General features: G+C 41.9%; 1 protein-coding gene across 7 annotated transcripts in view; it reads right to left on the bottom strand.

Moving 5' to 3' along the window:
* The window catches only part of ARMH3 (armadillo like helical domain containing 3), a 231,271-nt gene that overhangs the window by 122,538 nt on the left and 83,670 nt on the right, over nt 1-25,063 (bottom strand). For all 7 annotated transcript variants that reach the window (XR_012512924.1, XM_074382784.1, XM_074382786.1 and 4 more), the window contains one exon: nt 14,618-14,706. Coding sequence is in view for 6 of the 7 variants with exons in the window: in XM_074382784.1 (XP_074238885.1) it covers nt 14,618-14,706 (89 nt within the window). In the remaining variant the exon portion in view is untranslated. The remainder of the gene's footprint in view (nt 1-14,617; nt 14,707-25,063) is intronic.

The raw sequence follows: 25,063 nt of genomic DNA on the forward strand, positions 1-25,063 counted from the left end.
ATTATTGCCTTCCTGCCACTCACTGGCAACACAAAAAAACTCCCAAAAGCTTTGCTAAGCCTCAACAGGCTTCTCTGCCAGCTCCTGGGCCTGTTCTTCTCTGCTGCCACCTCTCTTCCCCTTGTGGCTGCTTTCTCTCTCATATCTCTTTTTTTTTTAAAGCACACAACTATCAACTAAAACTGTTCCTAATTCCCTCAGTCAGTGTTGCCTTCTTCAAAATTAGGTACTGCAAATGGAAGATGATTGGATATGAACATTAAAGGAACCAAGATCCCCTTTCTTTACTCAAAATCGGAACCAAAACAAACAAACAAAAAAGGTTATAAACAATTAAGAACCAGGTTTATTTATAAACTATTATAGTACAGACTAAGCTTTGGACAGGGTTTAGGCCAAAAAAGACAGATGTTTAAGCCAAAGAAGAGAATGCCCTTGTGTCAAGGGCAGTTTCAAGGACAGCTGAGAACTGGCACTCAGGATCTCAGTGCCAACACAGAGCTCATGCTGGCAGGCTCCTGACTCACCCCCTCCACATACACACATTTTTAGAAAACTGCCCTTGATCCACTTGTCCACTTGATGCCATCTGGGCACATGACCAGCCAAATTGTTCCAAGGACACACAGAAATAGCCATACCTATAGTGAAGAGTTAAGATAACTATAAAATAAGGGGCTGATTGTATAAACACGGTATTGTTGATTAGTCATATGCCTGTAAGATATATTAGGAAGATATGAGGGGTAGTACATACCTTTTAATTTAATCCTTTGCTTTATCATGTTTCTCATTGTTAAATAATAGTTTTTTGTTTTTTTTGTTTTGTTTTTTTTTTTTTTTGAGACGGAGTTTCGCTCTTGTTACCCAGGCTGGAGTGCAATGGCGCGATCTCGGCTCACCGCAACCTCCGCCTCCTGGGTTCAGGCAATTCTCCTGCCTCAGCCTCCTGAGTAGCTGGGATTACAGGCACGCACCACCATGCCCAGCTAATTTTTTGTATTTTCAGTAGAGATGGGGTTTCACCATGTTGACCAGGATGGTCTCGATCTCTCGACCTCGTGATCCACCCGCCTCGGCCTCCCAAAGTGCTGGGATTACAAGCTTGAGCCACCGCGCCCGGCCTAAATAATAGTTTTTAAAATGAAGTAGGGAGTAAAGGGCTAACACAGGATTCTTCACCAAAGGCCTGACTCCTGGTCTGAGAGATTTCCAAAGAAGCATGACCTTATGATATAGAAACTTAATACTGTGTTAAAAAGTTTTTACCATTACACCTCCTCAAAAGAGAATGGCATGGCTTGTTGCAGAGAATATCCTTTTGAATAAGGGCAAGCTTGGTAGTTGAGACCTTCCAAACCTTAAAGAGATAATGCCTATGGGCCCACACTCCACAACCCTGGAAATGGGATGTCCCAAAATGCCAAGAGACATTTCACAGAGGAATGCATCATTTCCTCCAGAAGAGTGACGACAACTACAAGTTAATTACTGTGCCCAGAAGCTCACACAGAGCATTTCAAACCTTCCTTTCTAATACCCTCTAACTGATACCTTAAAAAGAGACCCTTAACTACAGAAATCACCTCCCTCAAACTGCATTCACCTCTTTTCAAAGTGAGAAACACCATGGTCATAAATGGCAGGAAAGGTAACACTTACTAGGTGCTTGCTAGGTGCCAGATATTATGTAAAGCACTTAAAGTATATTCTTCTCGGCCAGGCACGGTGGCTCATGCCTGTAATTCCACATTTTGGGAGGCCAAGGTGGGCAGATCATGAGGTCAAGAGATTGAGACCATCCTGGCCAACATGGTGAGACTCCGTCTCCACTAAAAAAAATACAAAAATTAACTAGATGTGGTGGTGCGTGCCTATAGTCCCAGCTACTCGGGAGGCAGAAGAATTGCTTGAACCTGGGAGACAGAGGTTGCAGTGAGCCAAGATCGTGCCACTGCACTCTAGCCTGGTGCCTGGTGACACAGCAAGTCTCTGTCTCAAAAAAAAAAAAAAAAAAAGTAGGCCAGGCGCGGTGGCTCAAGCCTGTAATCCCAGCACTTTGGGAGGCCGAGGCAGGTGGATCACGAGGTCGAGAGATCGAGGCCATCCTGGTCAACATGGTGAAACCCCGTCTCTACTAAAAATACAAAAAACTAGCTGGGCGTGGTGGCGCATGCCTGTAATCCCAGCTACTTAGGAGGCTGAGGCAGGAGAATTGCCTGAGCCCGGGAGGCGGAGGTTGCGGTGAGCCGAGATCGCGCCATTGCACTCCAGCCTGGGCAACAAGAGCGAAACTCCGTCTCAAAAAAAAAAAAAAAAGTATATTCTTCTCACTGTACTAGATCCACCCAGACTTCAATTTAAAAAACATTTGTTGCGGATATGGAAGCTGTCTAGGGGCAATATCTATATTTGCCACCAAAAACCATACTTTGATCACAAGTCCACTGATTAGCCCCTCACATGTCAAAGAGACCAAGGGAAAAATTCCATAAGCTCAGAGTACACCTCTTTTTTCTTTTTTCCTTTTTCTTTTCTTTTTTTTTTTTAATGACAGTTTCGCTTTGTCACCCAGACTGGAGTGCAGTGGCATGATCTTGGCTCACCACAACCTCCGCATCCCGGGTTCAAGAGATTCTCCTGCCTTAGACTCCCAAGTAGCTGGGATTACAAGCACCCACTACCATGCCTGGCTAATTTTTGCATTTTTAATAGAGACAGCATTTCCCCACATTGTCCAGGCTGGTCTCGAACTCCTGACCTCAAGTGATCCACCCACCTAAGCCTCCCAAAGTCCTAGGATTACAGGCATGAGCCACCATGCCTGGCCAGCTCAGAGTACATCGCTCTAAATGTCTCAAGACTTCACTCTATTGGCCTAAGATAATTAAACCCACACAATCTCAAAAAAAAACAAGAGACTGCTGAAACTCAAACAAGTATTGTACACCCATGTTTACAGTAGCATCATTCACAACAGCCAAAAGGAGGAAGCAACCCAAATGCCCATCAACAGATGAATGAATAAACAAAATATGGAATATACATATGGCAGAATATTATTCAGCCTTAAAGAAAATTCTCACATGTGCTACAACATAAATGAACCTTGAAGATATTATTCTAAGTGAAATAAACTGGTTATAAAAGGACAAATATTGTTTAATTCCATTTAAATGAAATACTCAAAATAATCAAATTCACAGAGTCAGTGGTTACCAGGGACTGGCATGAGGGGGAATTAAGAGTTATTGCTGGCCAGACACAGTGGCTCACACCTATAATCCCAGCACTTCAGAGGCCAAGGCAGGCAGATTACCTGAGGTCAGGAGTTCAAAACCAGCCTGCGACACGGTGAAACCCTGTCCCTACCAAAAAAATAAATAAATAAAAAATAAACTGGGCATGGTGGTGAACGCCTGTAGTCCCAGCTACTCAGGAGGCAGAGGCAAGAGAATCACTTGAACCCAGAAGGCGGAGGTTGCAGTGAATCGAGATCACACCACTGCACTCCAGCCTGGGCAACAGAGCAAGACTCAGTCTCACAAAAAGAAAAAAAAGGAGGTATTGTTTAATGAGTATTGAGTTTCAGTTTGGCAAGATAAAAAAACTACTGGAAATGAAAAGTAGTGATGGTTGCACAACGTGAATATACTTAATGCCACTGAACTGTATGCTTAAACATAGTTACAATGATAAGTTTTATGTTTATTTTACCCCAATTAAAAAGAAAAACAGGCCAGGCGTGATGGCTCACGTCTGTAATCCCAGCACTTTGGGAGGCCGAGGCGGGTGGATCACGAGGTCAAGAGATCGAGACCATCCTGGTCAACGTGGTGAAACCCCATCTCTACTAAAAATACAAAAAATTAGCTGGGCATGGTGGCGCATGCCTGTAATCCCAGCTACTCAGGAGGCTGAGGCAGGAGAATTGCCTGAACCCAGGAGGCGGAGGTTGCGGTGAGCTGAGATCACGCCATTGCACTCCAGCCTGGGTAACAAGAGTGAAACTCTGTCTCAAAAAAAAAAAAAAAGAAAGAAAGAAAAACAAGAGGCCAATGTTTGTCTTTCCACAGACACTCCCAAGAGCCTCACAAACACTCCAGTCCCACTTTTTGTCACCTCTGCATAACTGACCGGCTGACATTCACGTCAAAGTATGCCAAACTGAGTACAGGGACAAACATACAAAGATGCTTCCTCACTGACAGGGAAAAGGAAAGAAGACAAAAATAATTAACAGAGAGCACATGGACTTGAGCAGGAATGCAAATTCAAAATGAACCCTGAGCAGCCTTCAAGGCAACACTGTGGCAATCTTCAAAATAATCAACAAATCCCCTCAGCACCTCTTGGGAAAAACTTAAAAAAGAAAAAAGAAGCCGGGCGCGGTGGCTCAAGCCTGTAATCCCAGCACTTTGGGAGGCTGAGGCGGGTGGATCACGAGGTCAAGAGATCGAGACCATCCTGGTTAACATGGTGAAACCCCGTCTCTACTAAAAATACAAGAAATTAGCTGGGCGTGGTGGCGTGTGCCTGTAATCCCAGCTACTCAGGAGGCTGAGGCAGGAGAATTGCCTGAACCGAGGAGGCGGAGGTTGCGGTGAACAGAGATCGCGCCATTGCACTCCAGCCTGGGTAACAAGAGCGAAACAACTCCGTCTCAAAAAAAAAAAAAAAAAAGGAAAAAGAAAACAAAATAATCACCAAAGCTCGAAATCCAAACTAACAGTGCACTAAGTACCAACACTATCCTGCGAAATCCTCAGGGACCCTGGGTTTGACGCCTAACCCTTACTATTTCATCTATTATACTAAATGAGGCGCCAGGTACCTGGCTCCAAGTACTGTTACTCTGCACTGAATGAAGAACTGAGAAATTACTGCAGTAAAATATTTGAGGTATTACATTACACATTAAATATGTTTAAGTTGTAGGGAAGTGAATACTCAGTACACACTCATTTCTTCACTGGAAAGTCTTTTATAGCAGGCCCCTTGAAAAATTAGTTTCTGGACTTTTTTCAGGAACTTTAAATTGACTACAAATGCTGCCTCTTTTGACTCTGTACTAGAGGCAACTATCAGTCTCACACTCAGCTTTGGCCCATGTTCCCTTCCTTGGGGAGTCTTGTGCATCATATTTGGTCAAACAGTATGATAATAGTGGGTAGAGTTCTGACTTTCCTGCAGCATGCAGATGCAGGTGGAATATAGAAGAGTGCACAGTTTCTGGGAAGCTGAGCCAGGACCAGGCACTCTGATGGTTCCCTAAGTCCCATGTAAATTCCCAGAGGCAGAGGCAGACAATCTATTTTTCTTTTTTTTTTTTTTTTTGAGAAAGAGTCTCACTCTGTCACCCAGGCTGGAGTGCGGTGGCGTGATCCAAACTCGCTACAATCTCCACCTCCTAGGTTCAAGCAATTCTTGTGCCTCAGTCTCCCAAGTAGCTGGGATTACAGGCGTGCACCACCACCCCTGGCTAATTTTTGTATTTTTAGTAGAGATGAGGTTTTACCAGGCTGGTCTTGAACTCCTGACCTCAGGTGATCCACCCACCTTGGCCTCCCAAAGTGCTGGATCACAGGTGTGAGCCACTGCACTCAGCCCACCCTAATTTTCCAATGGAAGAGTTAAATACCATCCAAGAATCCTGCCATCTTATGCAGTGCCCCTAACACACACCCAACAAGGAACATTTTTTGCGGAGCTGTTCCTAGCATTAATGTACCATACACAATGAGGACTTTCCCAGACTTTTTTCTATCCTGCTTTGAACTCAGGAGGAGGGAAGAAAGGTAGCAGCAAATTGTGTTGCCATGTAGGATTAGAATGAATAATAGATATGGGAACTTCTCCAGGACTAAAACCTGTCCCCTACATTAAGGTAAACCAGGTGCAGAGAGGAACAAGCCAACCACGGAAAAACACAATTAAGTGGCAGCTCAGGCGCCTGCCTCAGAGAAGCAAAGGAGAGGCTTAATTACAAAACCAAGTGAATGACATTTAAATAAGATTAAAAACAGGAAGGAGACAGAGAGTTTCCAGGAGAGCACAAATAAATGTCTCCCAAGAATCAGGTCAGAGAAAGCTATCTGAGCAGCTTTTACATGCTACAAAGAGAAAGAGAAAGTAAAGACAACACTCAGCCAGACTCAATTTTGTGGCCTGGCATGGAGCTAGGATTAGGTGCCACAGAACCCAAATCAAAACCTGTTCATCAGAAGAGACAGAAAATTTCACAGTGACTGATAAAAGAATATTACCATCTCAGTTGCTTAGGAGAGAAGTCAAGAAACTCAAAGGACAGGATGAAAATAGAACTAGTGTAACAAGCTAATGCCACCAAAACCCTGGAGGCACTATAAACTCTAGCCGATATGAGCATCTCTGGACAAAATCACCAATTACCCAGGGACATTGCCAGCAATCAGCAGGCTCACTGTCAATCAGTAAAGTGGTGCAGAAGAGAATCTGAAGCCAGCACCTGTCAGTAGAATAATTTAAAAATACTCAGCTAGGTGCAGTGGCTCACGCCTGTAATCCCAGCACTTGCGAGGTAGGTGGATCACAAGGTCAGGAGTTTGAGATTAGTCTGGCCAACATGGTGAAACCCTGTCTCTACTAAAAATACAAAAATTAGCAGGGTGTGGAGCTGTGCCCCTGTAATCCCAGCTACTCGGAATGCCGAGGCAGGAGAACTGCTTGAACCCGGGAGGGGGAGGTTGCAGTGAGCCAAGATTGTGCCATGGAACTCCAGGCTGGGCTACAGAGTAAGACTCTGTCTCAGAGGGTAGAAAATAGATGGCTTTTCAGAATATAGGAATCTGTCTGGCTACAAACCTAAGCACTTCACTGACACAGAGGCCAAAGAATCAAACAAGAAAATGAAATGGCTCTGGCTGTATGCTCTCAGCCTCTCCAAGTAAACAGAGCACGCAAGTCAGTATGTCAACAGCTGGCACTGACTAAAGGTTCCACATTCCTCTAAGTAAGGGAGAAAATAGAACAAATCCTTTCTTTAAACGCAAGTCTGCTTCCATCCTTAACCATTTTCCTTGCAGTCAATGAGTATCTGTTAAATAAATAAATAAGGTTCTCAACCATCTTCCATTCCCCATTTTCTTGCAGACAATGCACACCTAACAATTACCAACCACCCTCTTCTTTTTCATGAAAATTAGTTTCTACATGAAAGTTCCCAGATCCTAGACTTTGGGAAATGTTGGGTCCCTGTGCAGCTGCCTCTAACCAAGCATGCTTAGGAGCCACTGCCTTCTTCTAGGGCCCAAACCACCTGCTCCTTTCCCTGCAATATTTCCCAAATGAGTAATAGCCAAAATCACCCTTAAAGAAATGTAAAAGTCAATGAAACCATGTCTCAGTGGAGCCATCTGACACAGAACCAAGAACTCTGCTTTTTGCCAAAATGAGGTAGGACCAGTAACAGACTTGTCTTGCTCCTTCAAGATCCAGAGAAGGATAATATCTTATGAAATCACATGATATGTCCCTTTGAAACTAATATAGGCAGAGTAACAAAAGCAAAGCTAATCCTTACGCTGTCCCTTCACTTGACAAAATGCTCATGGGCCTATGAGAGGTGACATGTTTCTGGATAGCAAGTGACTACATGCACAGAGAAAAGAACAAAGCGATTTCTTGCTCTTTTGGGGGCTTTTACGTGGGAATCTTTTTCTCCCTCTAACAGACTAAACCTGTTAGAGATTCCTATCTTTTGCTTCTGCCAAGTTTCTGAGATGAGAGAAAGATTCAAAATAGTGTAAATTTTGGATTCAGCCAACTGTAGTGATGTGAAAGGGAAAAAAGCTCCCTGGCATTCTTTTTTAGTCCTTGGGCTTTCTATACTTCTGTAGAGAATATTTCATAACGACATTACAGAACCAGAAAGATACCTTCTAATGCCCCTGAATTAGAACATCTAACATTGAGAGGAATTGATTACCCATAGAGGAAAAAACGCTCTCTATTTTTGCATATGGAAGCTAGAGCAATCTTAATTAGGCACATCAGCCTAGAATATAACTTGTGACAGATTTGCCTAAATCAGAGAAAATTTAGAGAAATGAGGAAGAGCAATTTTAAAAACAAGATAGAAATAGCAGCTGCCAAATTTCCCCGTCCCATCTACTCTAGTTTTTACTGCTATGTTCTTTCCCGCCTGGATACTCTCTTCCAAACTAAAAGAAGCAATATTGTAGAGTTATATAAGATGTCATCACTGGAGGAAGCTGGGTGAAGGGTACATGAAACTCTACATACTATTTTTGCAACTTCCTGTAAGTCTATAATTACATCAAAATTAAAAGTTTAAAAAAGAAACTAAACTAAAAGAAGCACACAATGAAAAGTTCAAAGGATAGTTTCTCAAAATCAAGAGGCGCTGCTGAACTATCAAAGCTACATCTACACAAGAACTGCCAGATAAATCTATGGCTCAAGTCAGCCTTTCTCTTGAAATATTTCAGTACTGTATGGCAACACTTAAAGTAAAACAAACTTCCAACGAAAGGCTCTCAACTGCCAATCTTGAGATGTGCCTAAGAAGTCATAGGCTTCTGCCAGTGATGGGGGAGCCAGTTGGATCCAGAACGCTGTGATACACCCTGGGTTTTCCATTTTTCCCAGTTGATATCTAAAAGGTCAGACCATGAACAATTTCTCTCTTTTTCACAAAGCTGTGAATGCTTTAGATGTTACTTAGCACAGTGAAGCTGAACAGATTGTTCTGGGGGCTTAGGGGACCTTTCTTCCTGCAGGGAGGCAAATGTTGCTTAGTGATCTGTGTCTGAGCATAGAAGTCAGGAACTCTAAGTTCTAATCATGACTCTGTTTAGTGTCTGGTTCCATGATCCTTAGCAAGTCAGTTAACCCTTCTATATCTCTACTCCCTTCCCCAGCAAATGGGGATAAAAATAATGACTTATCACCCAAGATGTGGCAGAGTAAAAGGGTAACAACTGTGATCCATAGATAAATGTCGAATATAAAATGCTAGTATAAATCTGCCTTTAAATCAACCCATGTTTTCAGATGGTGGAAAGTCATACTATTTAAATGCAGGCTGCCTCTCCAATGCCCCTTCTTCCTGTAGTAGAAATAAAATAAGCTGACTCCATGAAGCTCAAGTATTTCCCTCTCCAACAACTACATCTTCTCTCTAAACATCCTGCTCATTCTTTGGTTAATGGCTTAGAAACCATCAAAGTTTCCATTTTTATTTGATTAAAAGCAATCCACGCATCTGTGTGGGTAAGGAAGAATGAGTAAAAAACAAAAGAAATTACTAACTACTCTCTTTCACGAATCAAATTAACTAAGGTGAATGGCTGGCCCTATCAAAGATGATGATGTCAGCTCAACAGAAACATTAACAACATCCTACTGGGTTCTATTATTATTATCATCATCATTATCATTATTTGGGTCAAACACAACATTGTGCTGCTTTTAGAGAATGTTGATCCATCATTAATGAAAATCCTACATATCCATTCATCTACTTATTTGTTCAGCCAAATGTTTTCTGAGTTCCTCTTAAAAAGCCAAGTAGGCCGGGTGCTATGGCTCATGCCTATAATCACAACACTTTGAGAGGCCAAGGCAGGTAGATCCAGGACTTCAAGACCAGCCTGGGCAACATGATGAAACCCCATCACTAAAAAAAACGAAACAAACAAACAAACAAACAAAAAAACACAAAAATAAGCCAGGCATGATGGTCCAGCTACTCAGGCGGCTGAGGTAGGAGGATCCATTGAGGCCAGGAGGTCGAGACTGTAATGAGCCATGATCGTGCCACTGCACTCCAGCCTGGGCAAGACCCTGTCTCAAAAAATAAATAAATAAATAGCCAAGTAGTCTGCTAGAGATCTAACAACGATTTAAAAACAGGCCCTGCCCTCCAGGAACTTTTTTGAGAGGAAAAATAGATATTTAAACAATTCATTGTAAAAACATATGAAATTAGCTGGGCATGGTGGTTTGCACCTATGGTCCCAGCTGCTCAGAAAGCTCAGTTGAAAAGATCACTTGAGCCCAGGAGATGAAGGTTGCAATGAGCTGAGATTGTGGCACTGCACAGCCTGTGCAATTTAATGAGACCCTGTCTCAAAAAAAAAAAAAAAAGCAAACATAGCAAAACCATGTGATATACTGAAATAGGGGCCCAATATGCTATAGAAAACACTCAGAAAATAAGAATAATGAACAAAATGGTCTATAGCCTCAAGAAGTTCAAAGGAGATTTTTTTTTTTTTTTTTTTTTTTTTTTTTTGAGACGGAGTTTTGCTCTTGTTACCCAGGCTGGAGTGCAATGGCGCGATCTCGGCTCACCGCAATCTCCGCCTCCTGGGTTCAGGCAATTCTCCTGCCTCAGCCTCCTGAGTAGCTGGGATTACAGGCACGTGCCACCATGCCCAGCTAATTTTTTGTATTTTTAGTTGAGACAGGGTTTCACTATGTTGACCGGGATGGTCTCGATCTCTTGACCTCGTGATCCACCCGCCTCGGCCTCCCAAAGTGCTGGGATTACAGGCGTGAGCCACCGCGCCTGGCTCAAAGGAGATTGTTAATATAAAGTTCCCAGTAGGAGCGCAGTGTGACCAGTAAATAAAAAATATTGGCCAAGCACAGTGGCTCAACACCTATAATCCCAACACTTTGGGAGGCCAAGGTGGGCAGATCACTTGAGGTCAGAAGTTCCAGACCAGCCCGGCCAACATGATAAAACTCCATGTTTACAAAAAATACGTAAGTTAGCCAGGACTAATGATGCGTACCTTTAAGACTCAGCTACTTGGGGCAGGGGCTGAGAAGGGAGGATTGTTTGAACCACAGATGGCACCACTGCTCTCCAGCCTAGACAACAGAGTGAGACTAAAAGAAAAACAGAAAAAATATTTACCTACATACTAAGATATTCTGTGAGAACAGAATTAATTGGGAGGCTGTAGAACTTAAAATTAAGGCAAACGTTTTTGACACAAGATCATGGAGGGGCTTCAGAGGGTCCAGAAACTGTGAAACTATATGCAAAACATGTGCATATGGACATTTTTCTAGATACGAAGATGACTGCAGCTTTCACTCTATTCTCAAAAGTAAAGAATAATTTCAGTATGATCTTATCCCAAAACCTGGTTTTCTACCTCTATCAGTGGAGAGTTTTAAGACCTAATCTTTTATTCACACTAGGAGATCTAGGTTGCCTAGGTGTCAGAGGAGAGCTTTCAAACTTTCTATAACGTGGTAAAAAAATAGTTATTGCTGAAAACAGGGCAATGCAGAGCAATAGGACTTTTTCCTTTCCATATTGAAGTTAAAAGTAGCCAAAATATATTTCCCCACATACTTAGATACCATGGTGACAGGCATCACTGAAACAGACAGTGGCAGCAGGGAGTAGGTCAGGGCTTGTATTTCTAAAACCAACTAGGAAAAGCTTATCAGGCAAGATTGAATCCCCAACTAATACAGCTGGCTCCTCCTTGTCCATAAGACCACACCTGGGAATTCATTATGGGAATCGGGACCTCTGGCTACCTCCCCAATAATAACAAAGAGCTAATATAGTCAAACAGCTTAGAAATAAAAATCAGCTCTGAAGTACAGTGATACTAAACACCCACACTCCAAACTACAAAAGGCATCTGGACCCTAGATGATTGCTTCCTAGATACCCAAGGGCTTCTGTGTGCCCACTCTAATAACACATGCCTTACCAGTCTTATAAATAAAATTTCATTACAGTGTGCAGCGCATGTATGGCAAAGGATAGATACACATAGCATATTTGCCATGACAAGTTTCACACAGCTCTCTCAAATCCGTAAGTCTAGAAAGCAAGAAAGAGTGAAAACATGGGCATTCCAACATAAGAGACACAGTGCCCGCCAAGGAGTAGGTGGATCCACCACAGACACACTTGTGTTCACAGAATGCAATATTATACATGATTACGGGCTCTGACTGCATGGGATACAATGCTCTGTTTTGTGGTTCCTAAACCCCTGCTGCTCTGCATCTCACTGTACACTCCATATATGAACACATGAAGCCAGGGTTCCAGGAGGGCTCACCCAGCCTATACAGGAAAAGGAGCTAACATAACGTGGCAGAGAACTCTAGTACAAATGTCTGGATGCCTTTGTGACAAGCAACAGTCCATGCCTCTCTAAGGACACTCATATATACTTCCCCTCAACTCATCAAGGGCCTTACGCTACCATGCAATTAGTCCTGAGAATGGGACATAATTATAAATAGAGCTGAAAGTTCTGAAAGATATAACTAACGTCAACTGACCAACACAGAATAAAGAATGGCCTTCTTTTTTATCATTTCCTAGTCAGAAGAGCAAAATGTGGAGTCAGAAAAGATAAATATAAAAGATATTTTTATCATTTGTAAATATTTTGGATGAAATGTAAAAAAAAAAAAAAGACATTTTTAAATCTCTTTAAAAGATCATCGCTTGTTTAAGCAAAAATGAGCATAATATATTCTGGAGTTTATGACATATGTAAAAAGTAAAATGCATGACTATAATAACAGAAAGTACAGTTCACCAATAAAAGTGTCGATTCATCAAGAGAACAGAGGATACAAAATGGGGCTAGGAGGAGAATAACAGGAAGCCCTGAGCCTCAGGAGACAGACCAGAACCAACAGTATAAAGTAATATGGATAAGACAATGGAATAGGATAATGAGGAAGAGGATAACAGATCATGAGAAACAGAGAAAAGTCAGAGAGATCACAGAGGCCAGAGATAGACTAGCTAGGACAAAAAGAAAAGAGAACAGAATGAAAGAGAAAATAAAACCAGAAGGGAATCAGAGGAAGCAGGTAGAGACTATTACTACCACCACCTTGTTTAGTAATACAGTGTGTAATTTCATTCAAGTTATACACATAAACCATTTGAACTTATAAATCCTACAACTGTACCAACATCTGAAGATCTGCATTATTATTGTGTTTTCTCTTTAATCCTATGCTTTTAGAGTCTAATAATCATACAACTATCCATAGACAACAATAATAGTCCTTTATATTAAAAGTAGGTATTGCTACCTAGTTCTACTGTTGGTCATTTATGTCTTTTTTTTTTTTTTTTTTGAGACGGAGTTTCACTCTTGTTACCCAGGCTGGAGTGCAATGTTGCGATCTCGGCTCACCACAACCTCCACCTCCTGGGTTCAGGCAATTCTCCTGCCTCAGTCTACTGATTAGCTAGGATTACAGGCACGAGCCATCATGCCCAGCTAATTTTTTGTGTTTTAGTAGAGATGGGGTTTCACCAAGTTGACCAGGATGGTCTCGATCTCTTGACCTCGTGATCCACCCGCCTCAACCTCCCAAAGTGCTGGGATTACAGGCTTGAGCCACCGCACCCGGCCATTAACGTCTTTTGATCTCTCTTTAACTCTCCTGACATTTTCTCAATCTCAAACTCTCACACAATCATACTCTCCTCTCCTAAAATACCAAAATGCCACTATTGGCACTTAGTGTTATTCTCCTACTCCTCCTTTACCACCATAGGCAGTAACTGCAAAAACTTCCTAATCCATTAATTAAAGACCTCCACTTCCCATTATGGAGGACTAAATTTAGAAAGCCAAATTGGGTTGGGAGGAAATCATGTGTCACAACAAGTGAGATGAATTCCATGGAAGGGTGATGGGTTACTGGCCTGTTTCTTATAAAGCCTCTGACACTAACACACCCTATTCTGCTGAAAATACAGAGCAGCTCTCCCACGGGTAGACAACCTTTCATCACTGTAATCATCTGGAGGAGACTTTATTGTACCATCAGGTGTCAAAAGCCACAGGATCTAGCAGCAAGCGACTGCCTTAGGGAACATGTCTCCTCTGCTTTCCTGAAACCTCCAATTTAGTCACACAAAAGAAAGGGGTGGCAAGTCAGCATTAATTGTATCCTTAGAGAAGAGCCACTTCCCGCCTGCAGGGGTAGCAGTGACTTTACTGGGCTACCAAATGGATACAAAGACAAAAGTAAACAGTGTAAGTTGCTGTTTTGTCTCTAGCACAGGGGGAGTGGAACAAGTGACACTGTCTGCAAACAGTAATAATGCCAGATGTAACACAGAAAACAGGATTCCTTCATCTCCCCACCCGTCCCCATCCCTCCATCCCTCCCTATGACACTCCTCCTAAGACTACTCTTCCTGAAGAAACACACAGAAGCCTCCCTATAGTCCATATGCTGCTACCAAATGGAATCGAGTGAGAATCCAAGTTTGTATGGACTCCTCCTACCTCATTCTTACTCAAAGGGAGATTTATTGGAGCACAAGAAATATTTAATTGTTTTTACCAGTTGAAAAAAACATAGGGAGGAGAAGGAACAAGACACAAAGTATAGAATAGAAACGTGACACATCCAGGTCTGGACTAGAAAAAAGCTAAAATGTCCAAAAAAAAAAAAAAAAAGACAAAAAGAATAAATGAAAACAAAGGCATCCTAAACAAACCAAAGGGTTAAAAAACGAAATCCACCTTGAGCCCAGCCCTAGGGGCTCATAAAAGGTATAGAAAAAGAGGATGAACTCAAGAGAGAAAGTTACCTGACCAGAGCTCCCGCCAGGTGTAATGTAGGCGTACCCGACACTTCTTCTGGTAGCAAAGCAGTTTGTGTACTACCTGGATGCAGCGTCTGTAACAGGGTAAGCAAAAAATGAGACAAGCCTGAGAATATAGTGCAACTCACCACAGATCCCTTCTTAGTAAGCCAGCTTTGCTAAGGCCACTAAAGACACTGGATATTAATATGTACACATGTAAAAAAAAAAATACAACTTCTGGCTGGGCATAGTGGCTCATATCTGTAATCCTAGCACTTTAAGAGACCAAGGCAGGCAGATCATTTGAGTCCAGGAGTTCAAGACAAGCCTGGCCAACATGGCAAAACCTTGTCTCTACTAAAAGTACAAAAAAAAAAAAAAAAAAAAAAAAGCCAGGTGCAGTGACTACGTCTAGAATCCCAGCACTTTGGGAGGCCAACGCAGGTGAATCACATGGTCAGGAGTTCAAGACCAGCTTGGCCAATATTGTGAAACCTCATCTTTACTAAAAATACAAAAATTAGCCGGGCGTGGTGGTGCGCACCTGTAGTCCTAGCTAATTGGGAGGCTGAGGCAGAAGAATTGCTTGATCCCAGGAGGTGGAGGTTGCAGTGAGCTGAGATCGCACCCCTGCACTCCAGCCTGGAAGACAGAGCAAGATTCCGTGTAAAAAAAAAAAATAGCCAGGTGTGGTGGCATATATATGCCTGTAGTCCCAGCTACTCAGGAGACTGAGTCAGAATAGCTTGAACCTGGGAAGCAGAGGTCATAGTGAACCAATATTGTGCCACGGTACTCCAGCCTGGGCAACACAGCAAGATTGCCTCAAAAAAAACAAAAAAACAAAAAACTTCTGCCTTCAGTAGATAAATCTCTCTCTCTCTCTTCTAGTAGACAAATATATATATACATGTGATATAGATATATATATATATATATCTCACATGTATATACAAAATCACATACTGCCTGTGCTACCCATTCTCCTTATCAATGGGAAAAGGGTGCTATAACTACCAGTGACATCTTTCCGTTGAGTACCTTTCCAGATAAAAAGAATGAATCAGTGGGTCACAAACTATTTCACTCAAAGTGGCATAGTGACATAGAATGCAAAAGCACAAAATTAAGGACCTTAAGTCTCTATATCTATCTGAATGTAGTTTTTACTTAAATTAATTTTTTAATTAAATATGTAATTTAAGATACCAGTATTACTTATAAATAAAATCTATTAAAAAATTAGCTGGGGCCGGGCGCAGTGGCTCAAGCCTGTAATCCCAGCACTTTGGGAGGCCGAGGCGGGTGGATCACAAGGTCGAGAGATCGAGACCAACCTGGTCAACATGGTGAAACCCCGTCTCTACTAAAAATACAAAAAATTAGCTGGGCATGGTGGCACGTGCCTGTAATCCCAGCTACTCAGGAGGCTGAGGCAGGAGAATTGCCTGAACCCAGGGGGCGGAGGTTGCGGTGAGCCGAGATCGCGCCATTGCACTCCAGCCTGGGTAACAAGAGCGAAACCCCATCTCAAAAAAAAAAAAAATTAGCTGGGCATGGCAGCACACATCTGAAGTCCCAGCCACGCTGCAGGCATGCACCACCACACCCAGCTAATTTTTTTTTGTACTTTGAGTAGAGATGAGGTTTCACCTTTTTTTTTGTACTTTTAGTAGAGATGGGGTTTCACCATATTGGCCAGGCTGGTCACGAACTCTTGGCCTCAAGTGATCCACCTGCCTCAGCCTCCCAGAGTTCTGGGATTACAGGCACAAGCCACCATGCTCAGCCAGAAGTTCTGTTTTTTTTTTTTAACTTTCTTTCTTTTTTTTTTTGCGGGGGGGGGGGGGGCTGCAAACTGTAAAATTTAAATTCTATTTACATTAGAAGTTAAAAATGCAGTTGTCAGTTGTGCTAACTACCTTTCAAGTGCTCAATAACTACATGTGGCTAATGGCTACCACAGTGAACAGCAAAAAATACAGAACTTTCCTATCACAAAAGTTTCTACTGGACAGCACTATCCTAGATCACTGGAATATTCAGCGTTAAGCACATTTCAACAACAAATATGTTTCTGAGAGTATTTCCAAACAAGCAGTTAGTAGATTGAGGTTAAGATAAATGATAGTTTTAAAAATTATAAACCTACCAAAAACATTTTTTTCATCTCTGATTGAGGTAGGATTTTGAAAGGTTAAAAAGCTAGATGAAATTATAAAGGAAAATACTGATGAAATTTACTTCCTACAAAATACAAATCTTTTGTTTAATTAAAAAAAAAAAAAATTTCGGCTGGGCGAGGTGGCTTACACCTGTAATCCCAGCACTTTGGGAAGCCGAGGCGGGTGGACCACAGGTTAGGAGTTCGAGAGATCAGCCTGACCAACATGGTGAAACCTCGTCTCTACTAAAAATACAAAAATTAGCTGGGCGTGGTGCCACACACCTGTAATCCCAGCTACTTGGGAGGTTTAGGCAGGAGAATTGCTTGAACCCAAAAGGCAGAGGTTGCGGTGAGCCAAGAGTGGGCCATTGCACTCCAGCCTGAGCAACAGTGAAAGACTCTGTTCTCAAAAAAAAAAAAAAAAAAAAAAGTCAATGATTAAAATTAAATGGCAAACAACATGGGAAATTACATTTGCAACATATGACATAATAAAATTACTGTATAGAAGTTTACACATATTGATGATAAAAACATGTCCTCTGCTATAGTTTGAATGTTTGTCCTCTCTGAAACTCACGATGAAACATAATCCCAAAGGTAATGTTATTAAAAGGCTAGGCCTTTTAAGAGGTGACTGGGTCATGAGGGCTCTGCCCTCAGAAAAAGATTAATCCACTCATGGATTAATGGATTAATGGGTTATCATGAGAGTGGGTTAGTTATCCTGAGGGTAAGTTCATTATATAAGCCAGTTTGGCTTTCTCTCCTGGGCCCCCTCACCATGCAATACCTTGTACCACCTCGGAACTCTACAGAGAGTCCCCATCAGCAAGAAGGTACCTACCCAGATGTGGCCCCTAGAACTTGGACATCCTAGTCTTCAGAACTGTGAGACTGAATACATTTCTTTTCTCTATAAATTTTCCAGTCTTAGGTATTCAGTTATAGCAACAGCAAACAGATTAAGACAACCTCTAATAACAAAGATAGGCAAAGGAAATAGTCAACAAATTCCTCCATCTCCCAAAAAAGGGAAACAAGGAAAGCCAACATTTTTCTGTAACATTCAACTTGATTTTAAAAAGGCGTATTAAAACAAGATTCTACTTTTGCATATCAAATTAACATATATCTCATGCTTACAAAGAAACAGCATTCACAATAAAGGAAAACTGGAAACAACTATGGAAAGAACATCTGATACCAGGAGAACAGCAAGTAAATCATTACACACATGTTCCAGATTGACATCTGCCCCCCCAAAATTCGTATGGTGAATTATAAATACACTTCAAATCCTCTAGCTAGTATCTCTAACTCTCACTTCATGGCGGGAGGTTAATAGTAGAGAAACTAGAACCCTCAAAGAATACTGGTGGAAATAAAAATAGTACAACCATTTTGGAAAAGTTTGGAGTTTCTCAAAATGGTAGACACAGAGCTACCACATAAGCCAGCAATTCCAATACTCAGTATATACAGAAGAAAAACACAAACAGGCTGGATCCAGTGGCTCACATCTGTAATTCCAACACTTTGGGAGGCCAAGACAGGAGGATCATTTGAAGCCAGAAGTTCCAGACCAGTCTGGGCAACAAAGTGGAACCCCATGTCTACAAAAATCTAAAAATAAAAAGAACAGCTGGGTGCAGTGGCATGCACCTATAGTCCCAGCTACTCAGAAGGCTGAAGCATGAGGATAGCCTGAATTCCAGAGTTTGAAGCTACAGTGAGCTATGATTGCACCACTGCACCCCAGCCCAGGTAACAGAGCAAGACCCTGTCTCTAAAAAAGTAAAAATAAAACAAAAATATACATCCACACAAAAACTGGTATACAAACAGTCATGGTAGCATTCACAATAGCCAAAAAGTCTAAACAACCCAATGTCTTATCAATTAATGAGTGAATAAATACAGTGATGCGGTATTCTATGCAATGAAATATTAGCCATAAAAAGGAATGGCTTTTTGTGTACTGATACAAGCTACAACATGGATGAACACAGAAAATATTAGGCTAAATTAAAGTTAGAAGTAAAAATCACATATTCTGTTATTTCATTTGTATAAAATGTCCAAAATAGGCAAATACTTAAGAGACAAAAAGTAGATTAGTGGTTGTCTAGGCCTGAGGGAGAGGACAGAGGAAGAAATTCTGAAGAGGAAGGGAGAGGACAGAGGAAGTAACTACTAACGGGTACAGGATTTATTTATGTAGAGGTCAACTGAAAATGGTCTAAAATTAGTGTGTGGTAATAGCTGCACAATCCTGTGAATATATTTTAAAAACACTAAATTATATACTTTAAATCTGCTAAAAAAATAAACTCTATGGCCTATGTTTTCCAAATATTTCTCAAGACAGTTACAGCTCTCATGGCAATGTTCACTTCATACATTCTGTAACTAGGTATGCTTGGATTCTTGATTAAGCCATTAAATGTCCACTTTAACAGTCAGCCTGTGTTAGGGGATAAATTGATACTCTTCATTTGAGAGGATTCGTTTTTATATTTCCTATTTTCAACTTAAATTCACAAATTCAACAATTCAACATTCAATTAACTACGATCTCAGCCCTTAGAATCCCTAGAGTATGAATGTTTCTAAATGGCCTAAAATGCAATATCTTAACTGGAAATCCAGGTCTTTTTTTTTTTTTTTTTTTTTTTTGAGACAGAGTCTTGTTTCATCATCAGGCACCAGGTTGGAGTGCAGTGGTGAGATCTCGGCTCACTGCAACCTCCGCTCCCGCGTTCAAGCAATTCTCCTGCCTCAGCCTCCCGAGTAGCTGGGACTACAGGCGTGCGCCACCACACCCAGCTAATTTTCGTATTTTTAGTAGAGACAGGATTTTACCATGTTGGCCAGGATGGTCTCAATCTCTTGACCTTGTGATCCACCCGCCTCCGCCTCCCAAAGTGCTGGGATTACAGGTGTGAGCCACCACGCCTGGCCCCAAATCCAGGTTCTAAGTCTCACTTTGTGGTATCCTCGCTGCTCTAAAAGTGCCTGAATTAGGACTTTTTTAGTTAAAGGAGGGTTTGGTCAGTCACAGGCCCAGGGCTTGGACTGTACTCCTCTGGAACTTCAGGCTCATCACACAAACCAAAAGGTTCAGAAGAAACTGCCAGACCTACCTTTTTCATTCATTCAACAAATCTTGACCGTATACTAACTAAATGCTAGTGCTTAAGTCTTATTATAACTAAGTTATAAAGTTCCTAGAAAACTGAACCTAAGTAAATTGCTACTTTTAGGTAAATGAAACTGGCTCTTCCTTTTGTTTTGGGAGGTTTTTTGTTTTTGTTTTTGAGACAGAGTCTCACTCTGTTGTCCAGCCTGGAGTTGCAGTGGCATGATCTCAGCTCACTGCAATCTCTGTCTCCCAGGTTCAAATGATTCTCATGCCTCAGCCTCCCAAGTAGCTAGGATTACAGATGCCCACCACCATGCTCAGCTAATTTTTGTATTTTTAGTAGAGATGGGGTTTTACCATGTTGGCCAGGCTGGTCTCAAACTCCTGACCTCAGGTGATCCACCTGCCTCAGCCTCCCAAAGTACTGGGATTATAGGCATAAGCCACTGTGTCCAGCCTGAGACTCTTTCAAGTTCTATGGCTATAACCTGAGACAAAGAATGTCCTAGGACCCTATTGACTTTAGCAGACACCACATTAATCTGTGGGGTATCAATCTGACAGTTCATGGAATCAAGCTAAAACAGGGGTAGCTACTACTATAAAGACGCATGCACATGTATGTTTATTGCAGCACTATTTACAATAGTAAAGACATGGAACCAACCCAAATGCCCGTCAATGATAGACAGGATAAAGAAAATGTGGTACATACACACCATGGACTACTATGCAGCCAGGAAAAGGAATGAGATCATGTCCTTTGCAGTGACGTGGATGAAGCTAGAAGCCATCATCCTCAGCAAACTAACACAAGAACAGAAAACCAAACACCACATATTCTCACTCATAAGTGGGAGTTGAACATTGAGAACACATGGACAGAGAGGGGAGCAACACACACCAGGGCATGTTGCAGGGTTGGAGGGGTGAGGGAAAGGATCTTAGAGGATGGGTCAATAGGTGCAGCAAACTACCATGGCACATGTATACCTGTGTAACAAACCTGCACATTCTGCACATGTATTTCATTGTTTTGTTTTATTTTTGAGAAGAAATAACTACGAAAAAAAAGAAAAAGAAAAAAATAGGGGTAGCTAATTTATTGGGCCTCTTAGCAGAAGAGAAAAAAAAGGCAAAAAAACCACGACTAACCTCTCTTTGCGGAATGAGAGCCAGAGACACCAGGTAGAGGAATTAAAATGCCTAACAACTGGCCAGGCTTGGTGGCTCATGCCTGTAATCCTAGCACTTTGAGAGGCCGAGGCTGTTAGGACTGTTTGAGGCCAAGAGTTCAAGACCAACCTGGCCAACATAGCGAGAGCCTGTCTTTAAATAAATAAAATAAACAAAATGCCTAACAACATATCAAGGACACAAATGAACTGAGCTAAATTTATAAGTTGAAGTCCTAAAATTACTCTTCTCTAGACATTTTCAGAGCACTCTGAACAATAAGCCCCCACTGCTACCTTATTAGCCAATACAACTTGCTCCATTACTCACATCTCTCTGTTCTTCTCATTCCCGGTAGTTCTAAGTGGTTTTGCAGGAGCCTCTCAGACAGAATTCCATAAAAACTATTTAAACAAACCTCTCTTAAAAGACTTGGGTACCTTCAGCAGTGATATTAAAAATATTTTACAGGCCAGGCGCAGTGGCTCACACCTGTAATCCAAGCACTTTGGAGGCCAAGGTGGGTGGATCACCTAAGGTCAAGAGTTTGAGACCTGCCTGGCCAACATGGCGAAACCCCATCTCTACTAAAAAAAAAAAATACAAAAATTATCTGGGAGTGGTGGTGCACGCCTGTAATCCCAGCTACTTGGGAGGCTGAGGCACGAGAATCGCTTGAACCAGGGAGGCAGAGGTTACAGTGAGCTGAGATTGCCCCACTGCACTCCAGCCTGGGTGACAGAGTAAGACACCGTCTCAAAACAAAACAAAAAAAAAATATATATATATACACACACACACACACACACGTATATATTTTACAAACCATACAGAAAAATAATCTATAAATACATACATGAAAATTTTTAAAGTAATTCCCTTTTATTCACTAATAAACTAACCTTGTGATATTGTAAAAACAGGTCCCTAACCCCCAGGCCACGGTCCAATACTGGTTAGAAACCAGGCTGCACAGCAAGGAGTGAGTGGTAGGTGAGCAAGGGAAGTTTCATCTGTATTTACAGCTGCCCCATGGTTCACATTACCGCCTGAACTCCGCCTCCTGTCAGATTAGTGGCAGCATTCGCTTCTTATAGGAGCACAAACACTATTTTGAATTGTGCATGCAAGGGATCTAGGTTGTGGCTCCTTATGAGAATCTAATGCCTGATGATCTGTCACTGTCTCCCATCAACCCCAGATAGGACCATCTAGTTGCAGAAAAACAAGCTCAGGGCTCCCAGTGATTCTAAATTATGGCGAATTGCAGAATTATTTCATTATATATTACAATGTAATAATAACAGAAATAAAATACACAATAAATGTTATGCACTTGAATCATCCCAAAACCATCACTGCCCCCAGGTCCATGAAAAAAAATTGTCTTCCATGAAACTGGTTTCTGGTGCCAAAAAGGCTGGAGACCACTGTTGTAAAATACATAATTATTTCCTGACATATGACTCCTAAAATCCTTAGATAAAACCCTGTTTCCTGACATACAACTCCTAAAATCCTTAGAATCTCCAAAGTGATGTCTTTTTGTATGCTGAGGTAACTGATGGCTGGCATCCCCTAGGTAGCTTCAGAATGAGGGCTGCTCACCAGAGAGACCAAGACATGATTAGGGATTTGGGCTTTCAACCCTAGCCCTGACTTCTAGGGAGAGGAGAGAGGCTGAAGGTTAAGTTAATTACCAATGGCCACTAGTTTTTATTTTTATTTATTTTTTGACACAAGGTCTCACTCTGTCACCTAGGCTGGACTGCAGTGGTACAATCACAGCTCACCACAGCACTGACCTCCACAGCTCAAACCATCCTCCCACCTCATCCTCCCAAGTAGCTAGGACTACAGGTACACAGTGCCACACCTGACTAATTTTTGTAGAAACAAGGTCTCACCAAGTTGCTCAGGCTGGGCTCAAGTGATCCACTTACTTCATCCTCCCAAAGTGCTGGGATTACAGGCATGAACCACAGCCAGACAATAGTTTAATCAAGCATGCCTACATTATGAAATCTCCGTAAGAAACCAAAAAGGACAGGGTTTGGAGAGCTTCTGGATAGCTAAACACATGGAAGCCTATGGGAAGGTGAACAACAATTCATCTATTTGCCAGGAGGTTGGCACACCCCAACTCTACAGGGTCAGAAGCTCCTGGGCTCCAGACCCTTTCAGACCTCACCCTATGTATCTCTTCATCTGACTGTTTCTTTAAAGTATCCTTTGTAATAAACTGGTAAATGTGCTTCCCTGAGTTCTATGAACCACTCTAGCCACTCTAGCAAATTAATCAAACCCAAGACGGAAGTTGCAGGAACCCCGGTTTATAGCCGGTCCAAGGTTATTTTGTACAGGCAAAATTTTGTACAGGGCTTCTGACTGGCATTGAAAGCCGGGGGTAGTCCTAGTGACTGAGCCCTAAACCCATGGGATCTGAAACTACTTCCAAGTAGATAGTGTCAAAATTGAAATACAGTACACACAGCTGGTATCTGGTAAAGAACTGATTGTTTGCTTGGTGTATGGGGAGTAAACCTTCCTTACATTTGGTCATAGAAGTCTTCCGTGTTGATTGCTGTCATTGAGAGAGAAGACAGAAAAAACACTATGTTTTTCACACTCAAAAACCTGTACCAAAATTGCTTACCAAGTGATATAAGTTGCAATATAAATCATCCTAATTGTTTCCAAACCATTTGCCGATTTTTAGAAATTGTGATGTGATCCTGTTTGATACGGTTGTCACTAAATGATGCCCTTTTTTGAGCCATGATTTGCCTTAGCAATCTACAAATTCTTCTGTCAACTTTCCCATGAAATTGAGTCATGAGGTCCCTGGTGCTAAAGGCTTTGTTGCAGCCAGCAAATGTGACTAGATGCTGTCCATACACCCAAAGTATATTCATGAATGCCAGAACCTCTCATATGGCCTGGATCTGGATGGCATGTACTTGGCCCCCTTTGATAAAGCCATCCCACCAACACTGAGCCACTCCAGAGCAGCAATGAGATGCTACCTACATCACCAACCCCTGCTGCCACTACTCTCTGGGTTACACAAAAGCTATCCACATCCACGCCATCACTGCTCCTAGGTTCTGTTCCTATCTCCACAGTCATCAACAGGTGACATCATTAGCCTTGTGATCTCAATAACTTACTTATACTATTTATCAAGCAGAATGAAAATTTTAACCACTGCCATGGCCTTAAAAAAAATATACTGGCTGGGCGCGGTGGCCCAGGCCTATAATCCCAGCACTTTGGGAGGCCGAGGCGGGTGGATCACGAGGTAAAGAGATCGAGACCATCATGGCCAACATGGTGGAAACCCCATCTCTACTAAAAATACAAAAAATGAGTCAGATGTGGTGGCACATGCCTGTAATCCCAGCTACTTGGAAGGCTGAGACAGGAGAATCGCCTGAATCCAGGAGGCAGAGGTTGCAGTGAGCCGAGAATGTGCCATTGCACTCCAGCCTGGGCAATAAGAGTGAAACTCCGTCTCAAAAAAAAAAAAAAAAATACTGGAAGGCCAGGTGCAGTGGCTCATGCCTGTAATCCCAGCATTTTGGGAGGCCAAGGCGGGCGAATCATGAGGTCAAGAGATTGAGACCATCCTGGCCAACATGGTGAAACCCCACCTCTTAAAAAAAAAAAAAAAAAAAATAAATAAATAAATAAATATATATATATATATATATATATATATATATATATATATATATATATGAGTCCAGGCATAGTGGCTCATGCCTGTAAATCCCAACATTTTGGGAGGCTAAGGCAGGAAGATCACTTGAGGCCAGGAATTCAAGACCAGCCTGGGCAACATAGCAAGACTCCCATCTCTACAAAAAATAAAAAAAATAGCCAGGGATGGTGGTACAAGCCTGTAGTCCTAGTTACTCAGGTGGGAAGATTGCCTCAGCCCAGGAGTTCCATGTTACAG

This window comes from Saimiri boliviensis, chromosome 12 (assembly GCF_048565385.1).
Source record: "Saimiri boliviensis isolate mSaiBol1 chromosome 12, mSaiBol1.pri, whole genome shotgun sequence".
Taxonomy (NCBI): Eukaryota; Metazoa; Chordata; class Mammalia; order Primates; family Cebidae; genus Saimiri; species Saimiri boliviensis.